This window comes from Vigna angularis, chromosome 2, assembly GCF_016808095.1.
Source record: "Vigna angularis cultivar LongXiaoDou No.4 chromosome 2, ASM1680809v1, whole genome shotgun sequence".
Taxonomy (NCBI): domain Eukaryota; kingdom Viridiplantae; phylum Streptophyta; class Magnoliopsida; order Fabales; family Fabaceae; genus Vigna; species Vigna angularis.
Genome location: NC_068971.1, coordinates 15,123,616 through 15,139,808, shown reverse-complemented (window position 1 = coordinate 15,139,808; position 16,193 = coordinate 15,123,616). Strand labels below are relative to the sequence as shown.

At 30.0% G+C, this 16,193-nt stretch overlaps 2 protein-coding genes across 3 annotated transcripts; one reads left to right on the top strand and one right to left on the bottom strand.

The window, feature by feature from the left end:
* Positions 1 to 6,913: 6,913 nt before the first annotated feature.
* LOC108320396 (two-component response regulator ORR22) lies at positions 6,914 to 9,197 on the bottom strand. The gene is made up of 5 exons (XM_017551799.2): positions 8,552 to 9,197; positions 8,349 to 8,425; positions 8,206 to 8,239; positions 7,989 to 8,097; positions 6,914 to 7,892 (listed from the first exon to the last, which is right to left on the bottom strand). Exons 1-5 carry the CDS (start codon positions 8,817 to 8,819, stop codon positions 7,334 to 7,336), a joined length of 1,047 nt encoding a protein of 348 aa, XP_017407288.1. The 5' UTR covers positions 8,820 to 9,197; the 3' UTR covers positions 6,914 to 7,333.
* Positions 9,198 to 13,602: 4,405 nt separating this feature from the next.
* LOC128195459 (uncharacterized) lies at positions 13,603 to 15,773 on the top strand. 2 transcript variants are annotated; one of them, XM_052873137.1, is made up of 5 exons: positions 13,603 to 13,621; positions 14,064 to 14,183; positions 14,263 to 14,354; positions 14,551 to 14,608; positions 15,556 to 15,773. In XM_052873137.1, the coding sequence occupies exons 2-5, from the start codon at positions 14,088 to 14,090 to the stop codon at positions 15,613 to 15,615; spliced, it is 306 nt and encodes a 101-aa protein (XP_052729097.1). In that variant the 5' UTR covers positions 13,603 to 13,621; positions 14,064 to 14,087; the 3' UTR covers positions 15,616 to 15,773. The 2 variants fall into 2 exon arrangements, with proteins under 2 accessions (XP_052729097.1, XP_052729098.1); XM_052873138.1 differs by lacking the exon at positions 15,556 to 15,773 and adding an exon at positions 15,492 to 15,545.
* The last annotated feature ends 420 nt before the right edge of the window (positions 15,774 to 16,193 follow it).

Below are 16,193 nucleotides of genomic sequence, written 5' to 3'. Positions count from 1 at the left end.
ATAATTCAGACATAAAAGTTTTTTTAATTAAAAATAGTCTATGATTACACTGGTTTATTTGTAGAAATATAACCCTAAATCCAAAATTAAATTTGAAGCAGATTCTCGTGCATGAGACTTAAAACACGATCTTTTTGTTCTTCAAGAATCAATGAAAACTAAATTAATAGGATAAAAAGAGGGGGAAAGTGTTACAGAGAAGAATGTGAACTATAACTACCTTCAAAATTCTCCAATCACCGCTGTGGATAAGGCTCCCTCTCCTCCTCTCTCTCGTGTTAACGCCGCTAATTTCTCCACCAATCGAAACACAATCCCCACCAATCTAAGAAATTAGTGAAATTAATAGAAGAAAAACATAACAAATTAGGGAAAAACAAATAGTAGAATGTGAACTATAAATCATAAAACCTACTTGGTCAGACTTCAGAGATTTCGAGGAAGAGGCAGCAGAGCCAGAAGTAGTCTTGCGGAGGAAGGAGTGTTCTCGGAGCCGAGCAGAACACGGGCACGGAGGAGTGTTGAGAAATGCGAGTGGGAGTGCCGAGAAATGCAACTGAGAGGGATGAGACGAAGAGGAAGAGAGGAATGAGAGGGAACGTGAAGAGAGGAATGAGAGTGAGAGGGAACGTGAAGAGAGGGAACGTGAGATATTATAACTGATTTCTAAAACTCCGTTATAATACATCAATAATAGGTTTTCAACTTATTTACAAGTTTGCCACCGCTTTTCATATTATAACTGATTTTCAAAACTACGTTATAATATGTTTTAAACTTATTTACAAGTTTGCCACTGCATTTCATATTATAACTGATTTTCAAAACTACGTTATAATATGCCTTAAACTTATTTACAAGTTTGTCACCGCGTCTCATATTATAACTGATTTAAAAAACTACGTTATAATATCTCCCTATTATGATGGATAATTTTTATCCGTCATAATAGGTTTGTTATAAAATGTCATTTTTCTACTAGTGAAATTAAATTGCAAGTTAAAGAGAACAATTTAATATATTTGCTATATATTAAAAAGACACAATATAATTTTTAATAAGTTAAAGAGAACAAATATTGAATAACTTTTTTAAAAAAAAAGATATCAGAGAGCATAGAGGAAACACCCAGCAACTGAAGTCTCAATTTAGTCATAGGATTAACCCAAAAGCCTATCAATGTATGAAATAAAGAGATAAAGAGTGTCCAAGAGAACGTAAACAGGAACCCTAAATACAAATCCCAAAAACAAATCGCAAAAATGCCCAAACCGCGACAACCACCAAGGTCTTCTCCTTCGTGCAAAAATTCAATATGCATCAACGAACTAAAATCCAGAAAAACTCAAAACACCCATTCAAACCCTAAAACACGAATCAAAACATAGAAAAGAAACCCCTAAAATCAGAGAACAAACAAAACTCTAATTTCAAATCCCAAATCAAAACAAAATCCCAAGTAGAAACCCCTAATCCCTGTAGCCATGAAAATGTTCGAGAACGGAGACCACCACACCGCGAAATGCAAGCTCGCTCTTCTCCTCCACGACGACTACCTCAAATAGGGATTCTCGCACCGTGAATATGTTGAAGTTCGAGCACTCGCGAAGGATCCGCCGTTGCAACACCCGTTGTTGCGAGGAGAGTACCGCGCTTGAGCCACTGTAGCTCGCCCTTTCTCCTAACGAAACTCCAATCAGAACCAAGAGAGAGAGAGAGGAAGAGGGAATTGAGCCTACTCCCTACAATGCAAGCTGAACCAGAAGGAAGAAGAAAAGAGTCCTCCCTTAAGCGAGAAACTCGTATGTGACTAAGGGAAAATGGCACCCCAAGCAGGTCCATCCGTTAGAAAGGCAATATCGTGAGAAAAATTTCTAACAGGATTCTATGTTTGTGATTCAGCATCTGATATCTCTATTAGGGTTAAGTCAAAAGTAATGTAACCTTTTTTTTGTTTAAAAAAAAAGATAATTGAAAGAAACTCTAAACCATTGTTATTAAAATTTCTCTTTTTAAAGAGTAATGAAAAAAATTAATTTAAAAAAAATATAAATTAAATTATCATTATTATTTTTTACAGATAACAAGTACCTACATATTGGATAATATAATATCCGTACCTGACCGGTTTAGAAATAGATATTAAAACGAATGTGAATTTTTTTTTTCATCCCTATGTGATAGTGACAATAAAGGGTGACAGTAACATAGGATAGCAACAAGGGGGAATTTGGTGTTTTACACATCCCTTACGGGTGCAAAACAAACTATGTGGTTACAATTATAAAAGAAAAAAAAGTGAGTTGGTCTGGTAGCTTCTTCCTCTACTTTCATAAATTTTTTCATGCACTTCAACATCGAAAACCTTCCCATTTTTTTCTTTATGAATTGTGAAATTCAAAATTAAAAAATAATTTTCAAAATAAAATAAAATTGAAAAAAAATATTTTCTTAATTAAACAATATAGAAATTATTTGACTACCATATTCTATAATTTAAAAATCATTTGACTTGCAGATTATATAATTTTAAAGTTATTTTTAGCTTTCGAAATTTCAAATCATTTAGGTTTAAGATTATACAATCTAGAAATCATTTTTGACTTTTAGATGGTACAATTCACAAGTCATTAAACTTCCAAATTACACAACATAAAAATGGCAAAAATGGAAATTTTCTTTATATGGAGGTGCAGGAAGAAGCTTCAGTTGGTCATTAATTTAAGGCCTGCATGGTAGATGTTATGGCCCAAATACTGCTCTGCACCTTGTTGGTGGCATGATGGTCGATACGACCCATGTATGACACATACTAACCTCTATCAACCAATATAAGTATTACTTAGTTTTTTTTTTTTAAATCAGTCAAAATAAGTTGGATTGAATTTAGATTAATTTGTAACATCTTTTAATTAAATATAGTTGGATGGTATATTAAAGTTATATTTGGCATGTTATTTCAACTAAATTATACTTTGTTTGTACTCGTTGAAAAACCTGTCTATATTATTAGTAGTCTTAGGTAAACTAGTTTTAAATTTTTTGAATGACATTGCCTTTTTTAAAAATACTAGTTTCTAATTTATAATTTTTTTATACTTATTTCAATTTTATCTTAAACTATTTATCAAAATTTTATTTTAGAACTTTTAATATAAGGTAAGATTTTTTATTTTTTTCTATTCTTATTTACTCATATAGTAGAATTTTATTATTATTTTTTATATAAGATGATCTTTCCAATTTTGTATTAGATAAGATATTAATTATAATAATAAATTATTAAGTTATGGTATTTTTATATTATTGTTGAATAATACAATGAGAAAAAATGATAGAAAAATATATTAAACTAAACTGAATTTTATCGAGTGAATATTACACTTTGTATTTATATTACACAATAAAATTTACACAATTATTTTTACTATATTATTTATATTACACAATACTAATATTGTCATATGGAATGTAGTCATATCATGATATATAGTTATAATTTTTAAGGAGCAAGAATGAGTATGATAGGTGTATAGTTTCATATTTTACTCAAATACTAAATCCTCCAAATAACGTGTTAGATGAGTATTTGTAATTGTGATATTCTTTAGAGTTTGGTTGTTGAATGTGATTTATGAATTTTGATAATATGTATGCTTTTTTTTTACTTGGAATTTAGGAATGATAATATAATTTAATTTTATACTAATTTACTCTATTTTTTTTATTTGTTTGTGATCTATTTGTATGTTCTAATCATATGTTATACATGAGATAATAATGCAAATTGAGAAGTTGTGAGATTGTTCATGAATGATTAGAGTATAGTATTGCTTAGATATATAATTTTTGTATTGCATATATTTTCTTGGTTAATGAAGTATTATTTATGTTTCAAAAACTTAGTTTTATTTTTTATAAAAGATTTGATTTTATGTTCTTATTTGTTAGTTTATATTTTTTTATCAACCATATAATGTTTTAAATTTGTATGCTTTTCATTCACATGATTGATACTAAGTCATAGATAGTATTATTTGTTTTTCTATAAACAAATCTCATAAACAAAAACTATTGAATGAATGTATAAGATAATCGGAATAAATAATAAACTAATTGCATTTGTACATGTGAAGCAATTGGACGTGTAAAGTTGGTGCGAGAGGGAGAAACCAAAAAAATTATTTACGAACTTGAATCCGTTTACTATCTAAATACTGATAAATTAACCCACTATCATAAAATATTATAATTTTAAGGTTTAAACCCTTGGATGGTCCTCGTATTTATATGGAAATCTCAGATGGATCATCGTTTTTTTTTTCAATCTCAATTGGGTCATATTTTTTGTAAAAATGAGTCAATTTTACTCTAACCGTTAAATGCTTTCAGACGGCGTTAAGTTTAGCTGAATTGTATTTTATATTTTGATGGCGTGGCATTGTTCATTAAAATTGAATGGCCGATGTGTTTTAAAATTGTTCACGTCACATCTCAAATCAACTTCTTCTTCTGTCTCACCACTTTCTCTCTCTCTCATCTCTTCCAACGCTCAAAAGCTGCAATCTTTCTCTGTTTTTTCCTCTTCTACTTCATTTTCCAACTTTTCTAGTCCTTTTCCATTGTTTTCCATTCTGCAATGACACCACACTGCAACAAAAACCATTTTGATATCAAAACAACAAAACCCAATTAAAACCCAAAATTCACGAGACATAAAAAACATTGTTATCTTTTTGAGAAAAATTGGAATTGGAATTGAATGGATTTGGAAACTACAGAGGCGCGAGAATGGCAGTTAGATCAAGACTGAAATTTCACAATTTTAGCTCAACTTGCTAGTCAAAGGGAAAAACTTCAGATTTCTTTATGATAAAAAACCCTGAAATTTTTCTCAAAGTTTTTCTTTTTAGTCTGTGGTGCCACGTTTATAGGTGAGACGATGCTAGGGCTCCTTCACAAGCAACCCTCAAATCAAATCTCTGGCAGCAAAGCTAACAGTTGGAGATTCTGGAAATCTTAGAGGCTCACCAATTACATTGAACAAAGTTGCACGGTTTGCAGGACCTTTGAATGGTGTTGTACACCAAACAGAAGCTCATACAAGAATATCCCAAATGTCCACCAGTCCACAACACTTCCATGTCCTTCACCCTTGATGATCTCTGGGGCCAAGTACTCGTGTGTTCCAACAAAGGACATTGATCTTGCATTTGTTGGCTCGGCAATTAGCTTAGGAAGAGGGGTCACCTGGTTGTGCACATCATTCTTTGGTTTAGACTTTTTGTCTTTCTTGGATTTTCTGGATAGAAAGCGCAGTGTGAAGCGCATAAACGACGGAATCCTTGTGCGTCCACGAAAGGAGTCTGCATTAGTGATTGGAGGAAGAAGAAGCACTATAGCCACGAAGATCTGATGATTTTAAAACACATCACCCATTCAATTAAATTCAATTAAATGCATAATGTCACGTCATCAAAGCAAAAAATACAGCTCAACCTAATTTAACGCCGTTTGGAACAACTTAACGGTTAGGATAAAATTGACTCATTTTTACAAAAAATATGACCCAATTGAAACCGAAAAAAAAAATGATGACTCATTTGAAATTTCTATATAAATACGAGGATCAACCGAGGGTTTAAACCTAATTTTAATGTTACCTTTATTCAGCTTTATCTTACTAATGTAAATAATTTTACTTTTTATTAAGGTAAATTTTTTTACTTAACTCGTCGTCTAGTAATAGAAAGTATAGATTTTTAATACAGGTAGTTAATATTTTTTTCATTATAACTTAAATAATTGTTAAGAATTATTCAAGAAAATAATAATGACATCACAATATTTATATTTACAAATATTAGTAAAAATTATTATTACTCAATTTGTAATTTTTCTGACAAAAACTTTAAATTATCTAATAATACATAATTATTCAAGTTCATACACATAGAAGATTTCATATTACTATAATATGGATTTTGATGAAACCTACATATCGATTATAATGGTTCTTAGAACAAATATTTGCTTGTGTTCTCACAAGTATAAGTCAAAGTTAACACCTGAATAAAATTATGAATAACATATATAACACCGTAACAAATTAGAAAATTTATTTAATAAGTACTGGGCTTATATTCTTATTGGTATAAGTTGAGTTATAATTTATTAATAGAAAACTTTTTCACACAATAAAAATTAAATATTAATACAGATGTTACGAGTTTATATAATTAACTCGAGTATCTTCTTTTTGCTAATTAAAATAACAATTTATAAAAAAATATACATAAAATGCATTCATAAGTTCAAATATGTAAAGATCGTAATTGCTATTCAAATTCCTACCGTGGGATCGATGCAGCTCATACTTTCATAAATTACAATTTGTTATCCGGTTATGAAAATATAAATATTATTTTTGTGTTAAACTAAAATTAATTCACTCCACAAAAATAAGAAGTACCTCACACCTTTGAAAATCTTAATCCTGAAGAATTTATTATGCTCTTAATTAATAAATTAATTTTATAGAATAAAAAGGGAATATCGTTAGAATATCGATAATTTATTTTTTTTATAGATAACAAATTATGTATGGTACCAGTAAGAATTAATTATTCGTTTTATATAACAAATAATAAAAACTCGTAATAATTAAAATAATTGTCCCTCCTTTTATCCATAATTTTCAATTAGGTATACCTTCCTTCTTTGTTTTCTTCACTTCTCTATCAGTCAAACAAGATTTTATTTTCTTTCCAATAATTTAAATAATTCTATTTGATACCCTCAGATAAAATAATAAGACTACTGAAAGAAACAGTAGAAAAATGATTATCTTTTCTCTAAATTTGATTACTCAAAATATCTATATAAATTTTAGATGGAAAACGAAGGATCCAATCACTTAAATTTAACGTCAACGGTTCTAATTTCATCTAAATGGACCAATCAATCTTAAAAGTTAAGCTATTAAGTCAACACTGAAGGTTGTTTAATTAATAAACAATCTTAACAGTATGACAGTCACACAGAAAGAGATTGTTTGTTATTTTTAAGAAAGAAAACATACACATTACACATTATTGATCTATGAGGTGCACAGTAGCAGCTTTCTTTTTCTTGAATGATTTAGTTGTACTGAAACTTTCTCCATCTTTTTAACATCGATGATGATGATGATGATTCTCAGCACCTTGCTATAGTAGTACCACTGTTTATCAGACAAACTGTTATTTGTGTCAGATAAATATGTAATAATTGGTTACAATATGCATAATTTCTGACAGCTACCTCAGGATCTCACTTAGAGTTTTTGTCTCATTCATATAGTGAGATCCAATGTTCTGCCTCTTTCCCCTTGCTCCTTAGAATGATCTTGTGATGATTTTCTCAACCTGCTGCTGAGATTATAAGAGGAGGAGGATTGAGAACACAAAGACAGTGATAGATTACTATCAATTTCATGCTCCACCATGCTTCCATGCTTCTCATCACTGACCCTTGAACTTAATTTAAGTGACAGATTCAAATCAATGTCAGAATCTGAAGCCTTCCTTTTCAAGCTCTTTAGTTCCACCAGATTTTTTGAAGCAATATCATTGTTTGGCATGAGTTCTTGTGCACTTGGCTGCATTAATTCTGTAGATTGATGAGGATCTTCTTGGTTCATTTTGATTGGTCTGCAGAAGGATTCATTGAAACCGGAACAATCAACTTGGAGTACATTATGACTCCAATTCATGTTACTATTGGTTCCATGAATTCTCTCAGTCAATCTGCTGCCACAAAATTCAGCTCCAGATTCATCAACTGAACTCCTATTCATGCAAGTTTTCACCATGTTTTCATAGATAGCAAGAGAAGCATCCCCATATCCATATCTGTATAGAAAGAAGAAAGAATGGTATTCAGTTGTGAAATTCTAAATGCATGTTTGAGAGAATTTGAAGTGAGAGTTGGTGGTATTATGTATGTGCCTGTATGCTGAAGTTTGGCTTGGATTGTAGCCTTGAAGAATGGGAATTTGGCTGAGATTGTAAACGTTTCTGTCTCCAGTTTCTACTAGGAGCCTAGGATCAACCAATACTGTCATACATAATCCAAATATTCATTAGGGATTCTAAGCATTACAAACCCTAATTAATTACTTACTAAAGGTTTAGCATTATACCAAAAAGGGAAACCTTATTCTACCTTGATTTGCCTCCACCTTCTTGCTCCTGTACATCTGGAAAAGGAAAAACATGGACAAAAGAAAAGAATTTAACCAAATTGGCAAAAGAATTACAAACAAAAACTGCTATTTAAAGAAAACCTTAGCCAGCACATGATTTTACCTGTAAATGACTCTTGACATGAGCAATACTTAAACCTTTGATATTCATCAACTGAAGAACCAACTTTGGGGTTGCTCCTACACGCAAGAAAAGCAAAAAAAATGATCAAATATAACACAATTGAAATTAATTGTGAATTAATTAACCTGGCAAGGGCTAATGATAAATTGAAATCTAGAAAAAGTAAGTCATATGGAACTCACTCTCTTGTCCTCCAAGTCTTTGAACAGCATGAACAAAGCGAAGATGAAGATCAGGTGTCCAACGTAGACGAGGCAACTTGGATCTAACATAAGGTCTCACTGTTGCCTTCTTCTCGTTCTCTTCCACAGTGCTGTTGCTTGAGCTTCCTCCATTGTTGTTCTGCTTACTCTCATCTTCATTCTCCTCTTCACTCTCTTCACAACCTTCTTCATTGGAAGGACTTGTCTTGGAACATTCTGAGACGTGTCTCTCTTCTTCCATCCTCATCACCTTCCGAATACACTTCCTTGGAAACTGGATTTTAAGATCACAATTTCAAGCAAGACAGAACAAACACTTGCCTCTATGTCGCAATATGCTAATTATTGGTCGGAATTATACACTTTTTGCAACTCCTCCAATTGTTCTTTCTCCTCTATTAATCTTGGCCAATGAAAAATACGAAATTCTTTATCATAGCAACACCAAATGGCTACATAAATCGATGACAAACATGGCATGCCCAGATACTGAAACAGTCTAGATCGTATATTGATTTTCACAAAGAATTTAGAAAGAACTCTCTCTCTCTCTCTCTCTCTTTCTCTCTGTCTCTTTGAGATGAGTAAACGAATAATTTGGTTCTCATATCGTAAGCATGTTGGAGTATTTAATAAATGCATGGACATCAAGGAATGGAAGGAATATACAAGATTATTTCATTTGACATCAATTTTATCGTTCCAACTTGGATAACAATTTTTCTTTTTCTTTTTACGTGATAATAATAAAGTAGTTCGTGTGAATAAATTATAGCCAGTCACAGCAATTGCTTAGTTTAAAGTTTGTAGAGCCGTACATAGCATACTGTAGGCAAAAGTAAAATATGTTCTCCGAGAAATTTGAAACACGAGTCTCAGTCTTCTCATCACAAAATACTATACAACTTATACTAAATAAATAAAGAACAAATAGGTCTCAGCACATATATATGTATATTAGTACATTTTAAAATAATTCATATATAAATTTTTAAAACATTATTAATGTTGTGTTATGCTTGTTTGTGTTGTGACAAGGTACCCAAAGTTGACTCTGATGACAATCTGATTGAAGTGTGGCTCTCAAAAGCCAAGATCTAAGTTATATTATTCATGTTATATCTATAGTTATATATAGGTATCTCAAAGATTATTTTGTTGAAGTAGGACGTTGTCAATTTATTTTGGATCCATGTAAATTCTCCCTACCTAAATGTATTATATAATAATATTGTTTGTAGGTTTTTACGAATGTTAGATGGATTGGATCACAAGTTAATAACTAGAATAATATTAATACTTATTATTAGTAATCAATAATGGATTCAAACGAGGATTTCTTAATAAAAAAAACCTCTGTCATCTTCAAAATAAACAATGATTCATATTTTTTTAATTAATACCATATATAGTAGGAAGATATGAAGGTGCTTAAAAAAAGTGTAGCATAATTAATTATGGTGAGTTAGATTTGAATGAAGAAATGGGCTGTGAACTAATTGTGAGAATATAAAAATAATACTAAAATATGCTTATGCCTTAATTTTTGCCTTAATAATAAATTAGAACATGGTTGGTAGAACTGGATAATGTGATTCTTGCCTTAATTTTTTATGTGCACCAAACTTTTTCCAACCGAATAAATCACTAAATAAGCTCAAACAAACATACAATATTTTTTTTAACATCACATATATGAAGTTATCCTAGTTTTATCAGGTAGAAATTATTAAAATATTATAAATGCAACCAAAATGTTTAGAACTAGAATCTTAAAGTCATTTGTTAAACTGAAAATCTTGCATATATGAATGATTTCAGTATCTATAGTTTAATATGTCTGAAGAACTAAACTATTGATAAAGAGGGTGAGTTTGGGTATTTAGAAAGATGATAATTAAGTAGCTATAAGAGTGATTATTCATGAGAATTTGGAACGAAAGCAAACAGATTGAAGTGGGCAGCAGCAGACATAGAAAAGTAATATTGTGAATATGAATGAGAGTAATTAAGAAATGTATGAATAGACAGCAGTGAGAAAGAGAAGGAGGGTTTACAATATTTGATTGATTCGTGTGAAATGTAATGTGATGCTGTGCTGTCTCTGATGCAGACCCAAACCTCACAAAAAGATTGTTTATATATCACATACATGCCCTTTCCTCGGGAATCACGGGGCCTGCTTCTCCCTACAACATTATTTCCTAATTTTTCTTCTCTTTCAATTTTTTAATTTCCTTTTCTTATTTCTTTTTTTTTTCATTTTTCAATGAGAAGGGCGATCATTGATCACAGTTTCAATTTTTGAGGTTATTTTGACAAGTGGAAAAGTGTTGAAATTGTTGGGTGTGTGATAGGGTTGTGTCATTCTCTTTGGTGGGAGAAGAGAATGCGTATGGTTGGTAATTAAAGGAAGCTTTTTGATTCCTCACTCGTGCGTAACCGTGTGGACATCTCTGCATGCATGGAAGGTGCATGACTGGGAAGAAGAAAAGGCAAAGGAAATGAAATCTTTTGTGGTTTTGTATGAGTCACGAGCTTCTTGATAATGGTAGGTTTTGCAACTTCAACATATGTCAACTTTATTTTTCTCCATTCCACCATCTCCACTCCACCTATTAATTCTCATTCCCAACTACTCACAAATTATGTACAATATATATACATATCATTTTTTCTAATGTATATCTCATAAATAATTGCATGCCTCAACTTTCAAACAATCACTCTTTCCTTTCCTTTTTACCCCTTACTTTATTAGCTTAATATTTTTTAAATAGTTTACTTTTAATTATTGGATTACAAAATAAATGTTATAAATCAAAATAAACATTTTTAAAGTTATTTTGAATAAATTAAATTTTATATTATATATATAGAAAAAAATAAAGGTGAATATATGTATATTAATGTATTTTACATATTTTATCAACTTTTTTTCTTAAGTCTTTTAAGAGAGAAAGGTCTAAAGGTTAATGGAAGAATAATAATTATGTTTATATTTATTTTTAAAGTTATAAATAGAAAAATAAACAGTTTTATTTTTTGTTTTACTTAATTTATTATCTCTTGAAAATAATGATTTTTTTAGAAGTTTAATTTTTTTTCTTTTACTTTCTTTTAGTGCTTTGAGATAACTAAGAAAAAAAAAACTCTTATTTTTTATCGGTGAATGAAGGAAATTTAAGGTCATTGAGAACTTTATTTTAGGATTTCTTTTTCTTGAATTTCAAATTCTCTATGATTTGTTATGAGTTTTTGCTATAAATGTCAAAACTTGTGTTTAGGAGGAATAAGAACATGAATATAACAATAGAATAAAAACAATACAGATTCAAAGAACCAAACATACACATATATGTGTTATGAAGAAGAAAGAACAATATATAAAATAAATGGAAGAGAAAAACTTATATAAGAGAATGAAAATTGTCAAGTCAATTTGAGATGTTATTTAATAAGAAGATTTTTTTCCCTTTCAAAGTACAATAGAAACTCTATATAAATCACTCTTTTATTATCAAAATTTATTTATAAAGGGTTAAAATAACTATTTATAATGTAAAACCATCTAAAATTCCTCCTACTGGCATTCTAAAATGACTAGTATATTCATGCAACTAAAAAGCAAGGGCTTTGGTTTTAATTTTATATTTATAATTATATCCAAGCAATTTGATTAGGTTACCATCTAACTTTGGAGCGGTTGAACCAATAAAATCTCAATTCAACATCATTTTCATATATTGGTGGGTTTTCCACTCTACCAAAAAAATTAACTAGATTCTTTTTTTTTCAAATATATATAATAATGATAGGATTTAACTTTGATGTTTCAACCTTTTTTTAAAAAAAATCTGAAGTATTATTGAAAAATAAAACGATACATAATAATGATAGGATAGAACTTCTTCTAATGTTCTAACATTTTGAAACAATACCCTGCAAACTTAATTGGTCACTCTTTGAAGCCTATTAAAATATATACAACTCATGATCTTGAAGAGAATAAGCGAGACTTTGTGGCCTATGTGTAATGCTGGTTGTATTCTAAAGTCTTACATCCACGATTTTATAATATTATGATAATAATAATAACAATAGAATAAAAGAATAATATATTAATAAAATGGTTAGCATAGTTATAAATGAACTTTTAGTCATTACAATAAATAATAAATAAAATTTGGGTACCTTTCAAAAAACAGCTCTGGTGGCAATTGTAAGAAAAGATATGACTTGTTTCTCTTACCAAGAAGGGGGATGAATTGGTATACAATAAAAACAGTTTCTTGTTGAATATCTTTTAGGAATTTTAGATGATCTTTAAATGCGCACAATACAATTATAAAAATAATGCAGTAGAGAGATTAATGATAGAAAACAACCACAATCTTTTTATCCTAGTTCGGCCTCAATGCCTACATCCAGTCTCTTTCAGTCAACTTTAGATTGAAAGACTTTCCACTATAAAGATTTTAAGTTTTTACAACAAGGAATAACAGCTACCCACTGTCAAAAATGTAAATCTCCTCTCTAACTCACACAAATCTAATATAGCATACAAAACATCATGCAGAAGAACAATCCTCTTCACTGCAAGAACTAAATTAGTTTAAAGTAAAAATATAAAGCAGCACCTAAAACTTAGAAGTTTCTCTCATCTGATACAACTTTTTCTTTTAATATATTTCATTAAAAACTGATAGATTTTTGACATGTGATTGATAGAGTTTATAAATAAAACCTGATCACAAAACTCTGTGAGTGAACAAATATTACTCATAGATATAGTTTGACATGTTAGTGATGCTTCTTACTCCTTGAAATCCTTCATTCTTAATCACGAAATACATATATGTTAGCTACTGTTCTGTTTGACCCTTACACTATCATAATGTCAGGTTCCATAGTCTAACCACATTCTTTGATAGAATTGAATTCTCTCTTATTTATAATAATTGACTTGGATATTTGAGGTATTCCTTGCTAATAATTAAATGCAACATTGATGGCCACGACAGCGTAATGGAAGATTGACTTCACACTGTAAAGTCCTCTTCTTCTTTCCTTTTTCAAATGTTTTAGGAAATATTTTTACTTTTAGGTGTAAATTACAGTTTAGTTAATATTCAACTCTATATTGTATATATTGTACAAGGGTCGGTTTGTTTTGAACTCTATTTATAGTCTTTTAATAAAAGTTTTATGTTTTAATTATTTGTTTTAAGCATAATTATATATTATAAATTCTTTACATTTGTTGAAAGTTGAAACTAATAGCAATAACTTTATATAATATTGTATTTGTCTTTAGTCTATAACATGCATTTCCTTCTTAGTCTATAACATTATGCATTTTCCCTTTAAAATCTTGCAACTTTAAAGGAGCACATTTCATAGTCTTTAGTTACATTTGTGAATATTGTCTTTGTATAATACGTCATGTCTCAAGAGTGTTCAAGTAATGTGGTCTATTTTATATTTGTAGGTGTTAGAATTTTTTAACAGTCGCATGGATGCCCAAAGAATGGATGGTGGATGGTCAGTCAATGAAGTACTCCAAGTGGTAATTGTAAACTGTCGATCTTGGCGTGTTGATGGGATGAAGGTAAAATGAAAATATCTATCATTTGTGGTTTCTCATGATCACTTGCTTTGCTTCTGTAAGACTGTATCTTGTTTGGCAGATGTTTACTCAACTGCACTTCACATATGAACAAGAGAGTCACCCAGAGGAGTTCTTCATCCCATATGTCTGGAAGCTAGTACTCTCCAAATGGTATGGAGATTCTCATCCACACACCTTATGATGACTATTTGCAACTTTTTTCCTCTTTTATTGTTCGAACTTTGTTGATTATGGGGGTATATTAAATTCATCATCTTGTTTTTTACTATAACTTTTGTTGATTACCTTCAAAAATGGTCTTCTTGCTCTGTGCATGTTTCTGATGTGAAATTTCTATCGTCTGCAGTGAATTTGAATTCAATGCAACAGCTATAAATTTGTTTCCAGCTGATATACCTACCAAAGTACGTATATGAATCTCCAGTATATATTTATATATATTTTTTCGATAAGCTCTATTATATATCTGTATAGCACTCCTTGTAATCAAATAACACAACTGTCTTTTTCCTCTAGTATTTTTGTTCCTCAATCCTTCCATAGTATCTAAACATGCTTGTTGTTGTCGCTGCTTATATTACTGTTTCTATGATGGAATGAATACTACATTAGAATTTTTTTTTCCTGATAAAAGAACAAGCTAAGGAGTTAATATAAGTTCAGCTCATCATCTCTTTCTTTTCACGTTTGAAAGGAAATTGAGCTGTTGTTGTCTTGTGATCAAATTTATTTTCTGTGGTCAAAATGGAAAAATAAAGGATAATGTTTTCCTCTCTGTTTGGTTCACTTTTTTTTCAAAATATTAGAGTTCTAAAAACAAAGTAAAAGTCGTTTGCAGCTTTGTTTCTCCATACAACATTGCTTCAATTATTTTTAAATGAGAGAAAAAAGGAGGCTAGAATGTGCAACTTATTTCTAAAAACTACTTCAGTCAGTTTTCCTTTTCTTGTCTAAAACCAACTTTATCCCTGCCTTTCTTTTATCATCAGCTCCCTAATTCGGAAGAGTTTTTCACCATTTTTTTAAGTAGAAGAAAAACTAGGAAAAAAGCTGAGTCAAGCAATACTAGTAAGGTCTTGTCTGCTGTCATTATTTCAAGTGATAGAACTTATTCCCGTCACATTTGTGTAATGCATAATTCTAGCTACATTTCCTTTAATTCCTAAGCAACTTAATTGTTACTTGTTAGTAAAGAACCTAATTTGCACCAGCCATTCTCTTTGACTGATGAAAAAAATAATGGAAGAATTGGTTTTTTATGGTATATGATTTGTTGCTTTTGCATAGGTTTGACATACTTATACATTAACTTGGATTATTGTCTTCAATGACAAAATTCACTGTGTTGCAGAAACTTGACAATAAGGTGGAAGGAAATACATTCCAAAACAGTGACTTTGACGAAGTCTGAGTATCAGCTTGATCCGTTGCCAAGTACTCCAATTCTGTTTGTGAATATTTGTATAGATAAATTAGTTACAAAAATGTAATGTTCTCATTCTTTTTTGTTCATAAATTTTGAGTGTAATTGTTCACTCCTGAAGATGAAAGTGGTTTGAGATATCCATGTAATGAATAAATGATTATGCTAACATGTCATCCATGTTATGTCAGTTTATACAAGTTTGCCATCACTTGCACTTCATTTTATGATTTTGTAGTAGTTTTATGATAAAGGAAAATCATCTTGGTACATCTTGATTTAGTTATTTAATATGTAAAAAAATAATAATTATGTTGTAATGTCAAAGAAGATCAATTTGTCCTTAAATTATACAAAATATGATTGAGATATTTTTTACATATCTAACAACTAAATTATAATTTTTACTTTTACCAAGACCTTTTAATCACTATATTATCACCCATTTATATTGTAAGTTTCTTTGTTTTAAAGCTTTTTATTTTTACAAATAAATTTTTTTTTCTCTATTGTATGTTACATACGGATTTATCCGTATATAAAAAAAATATTTTTTTATATATTAT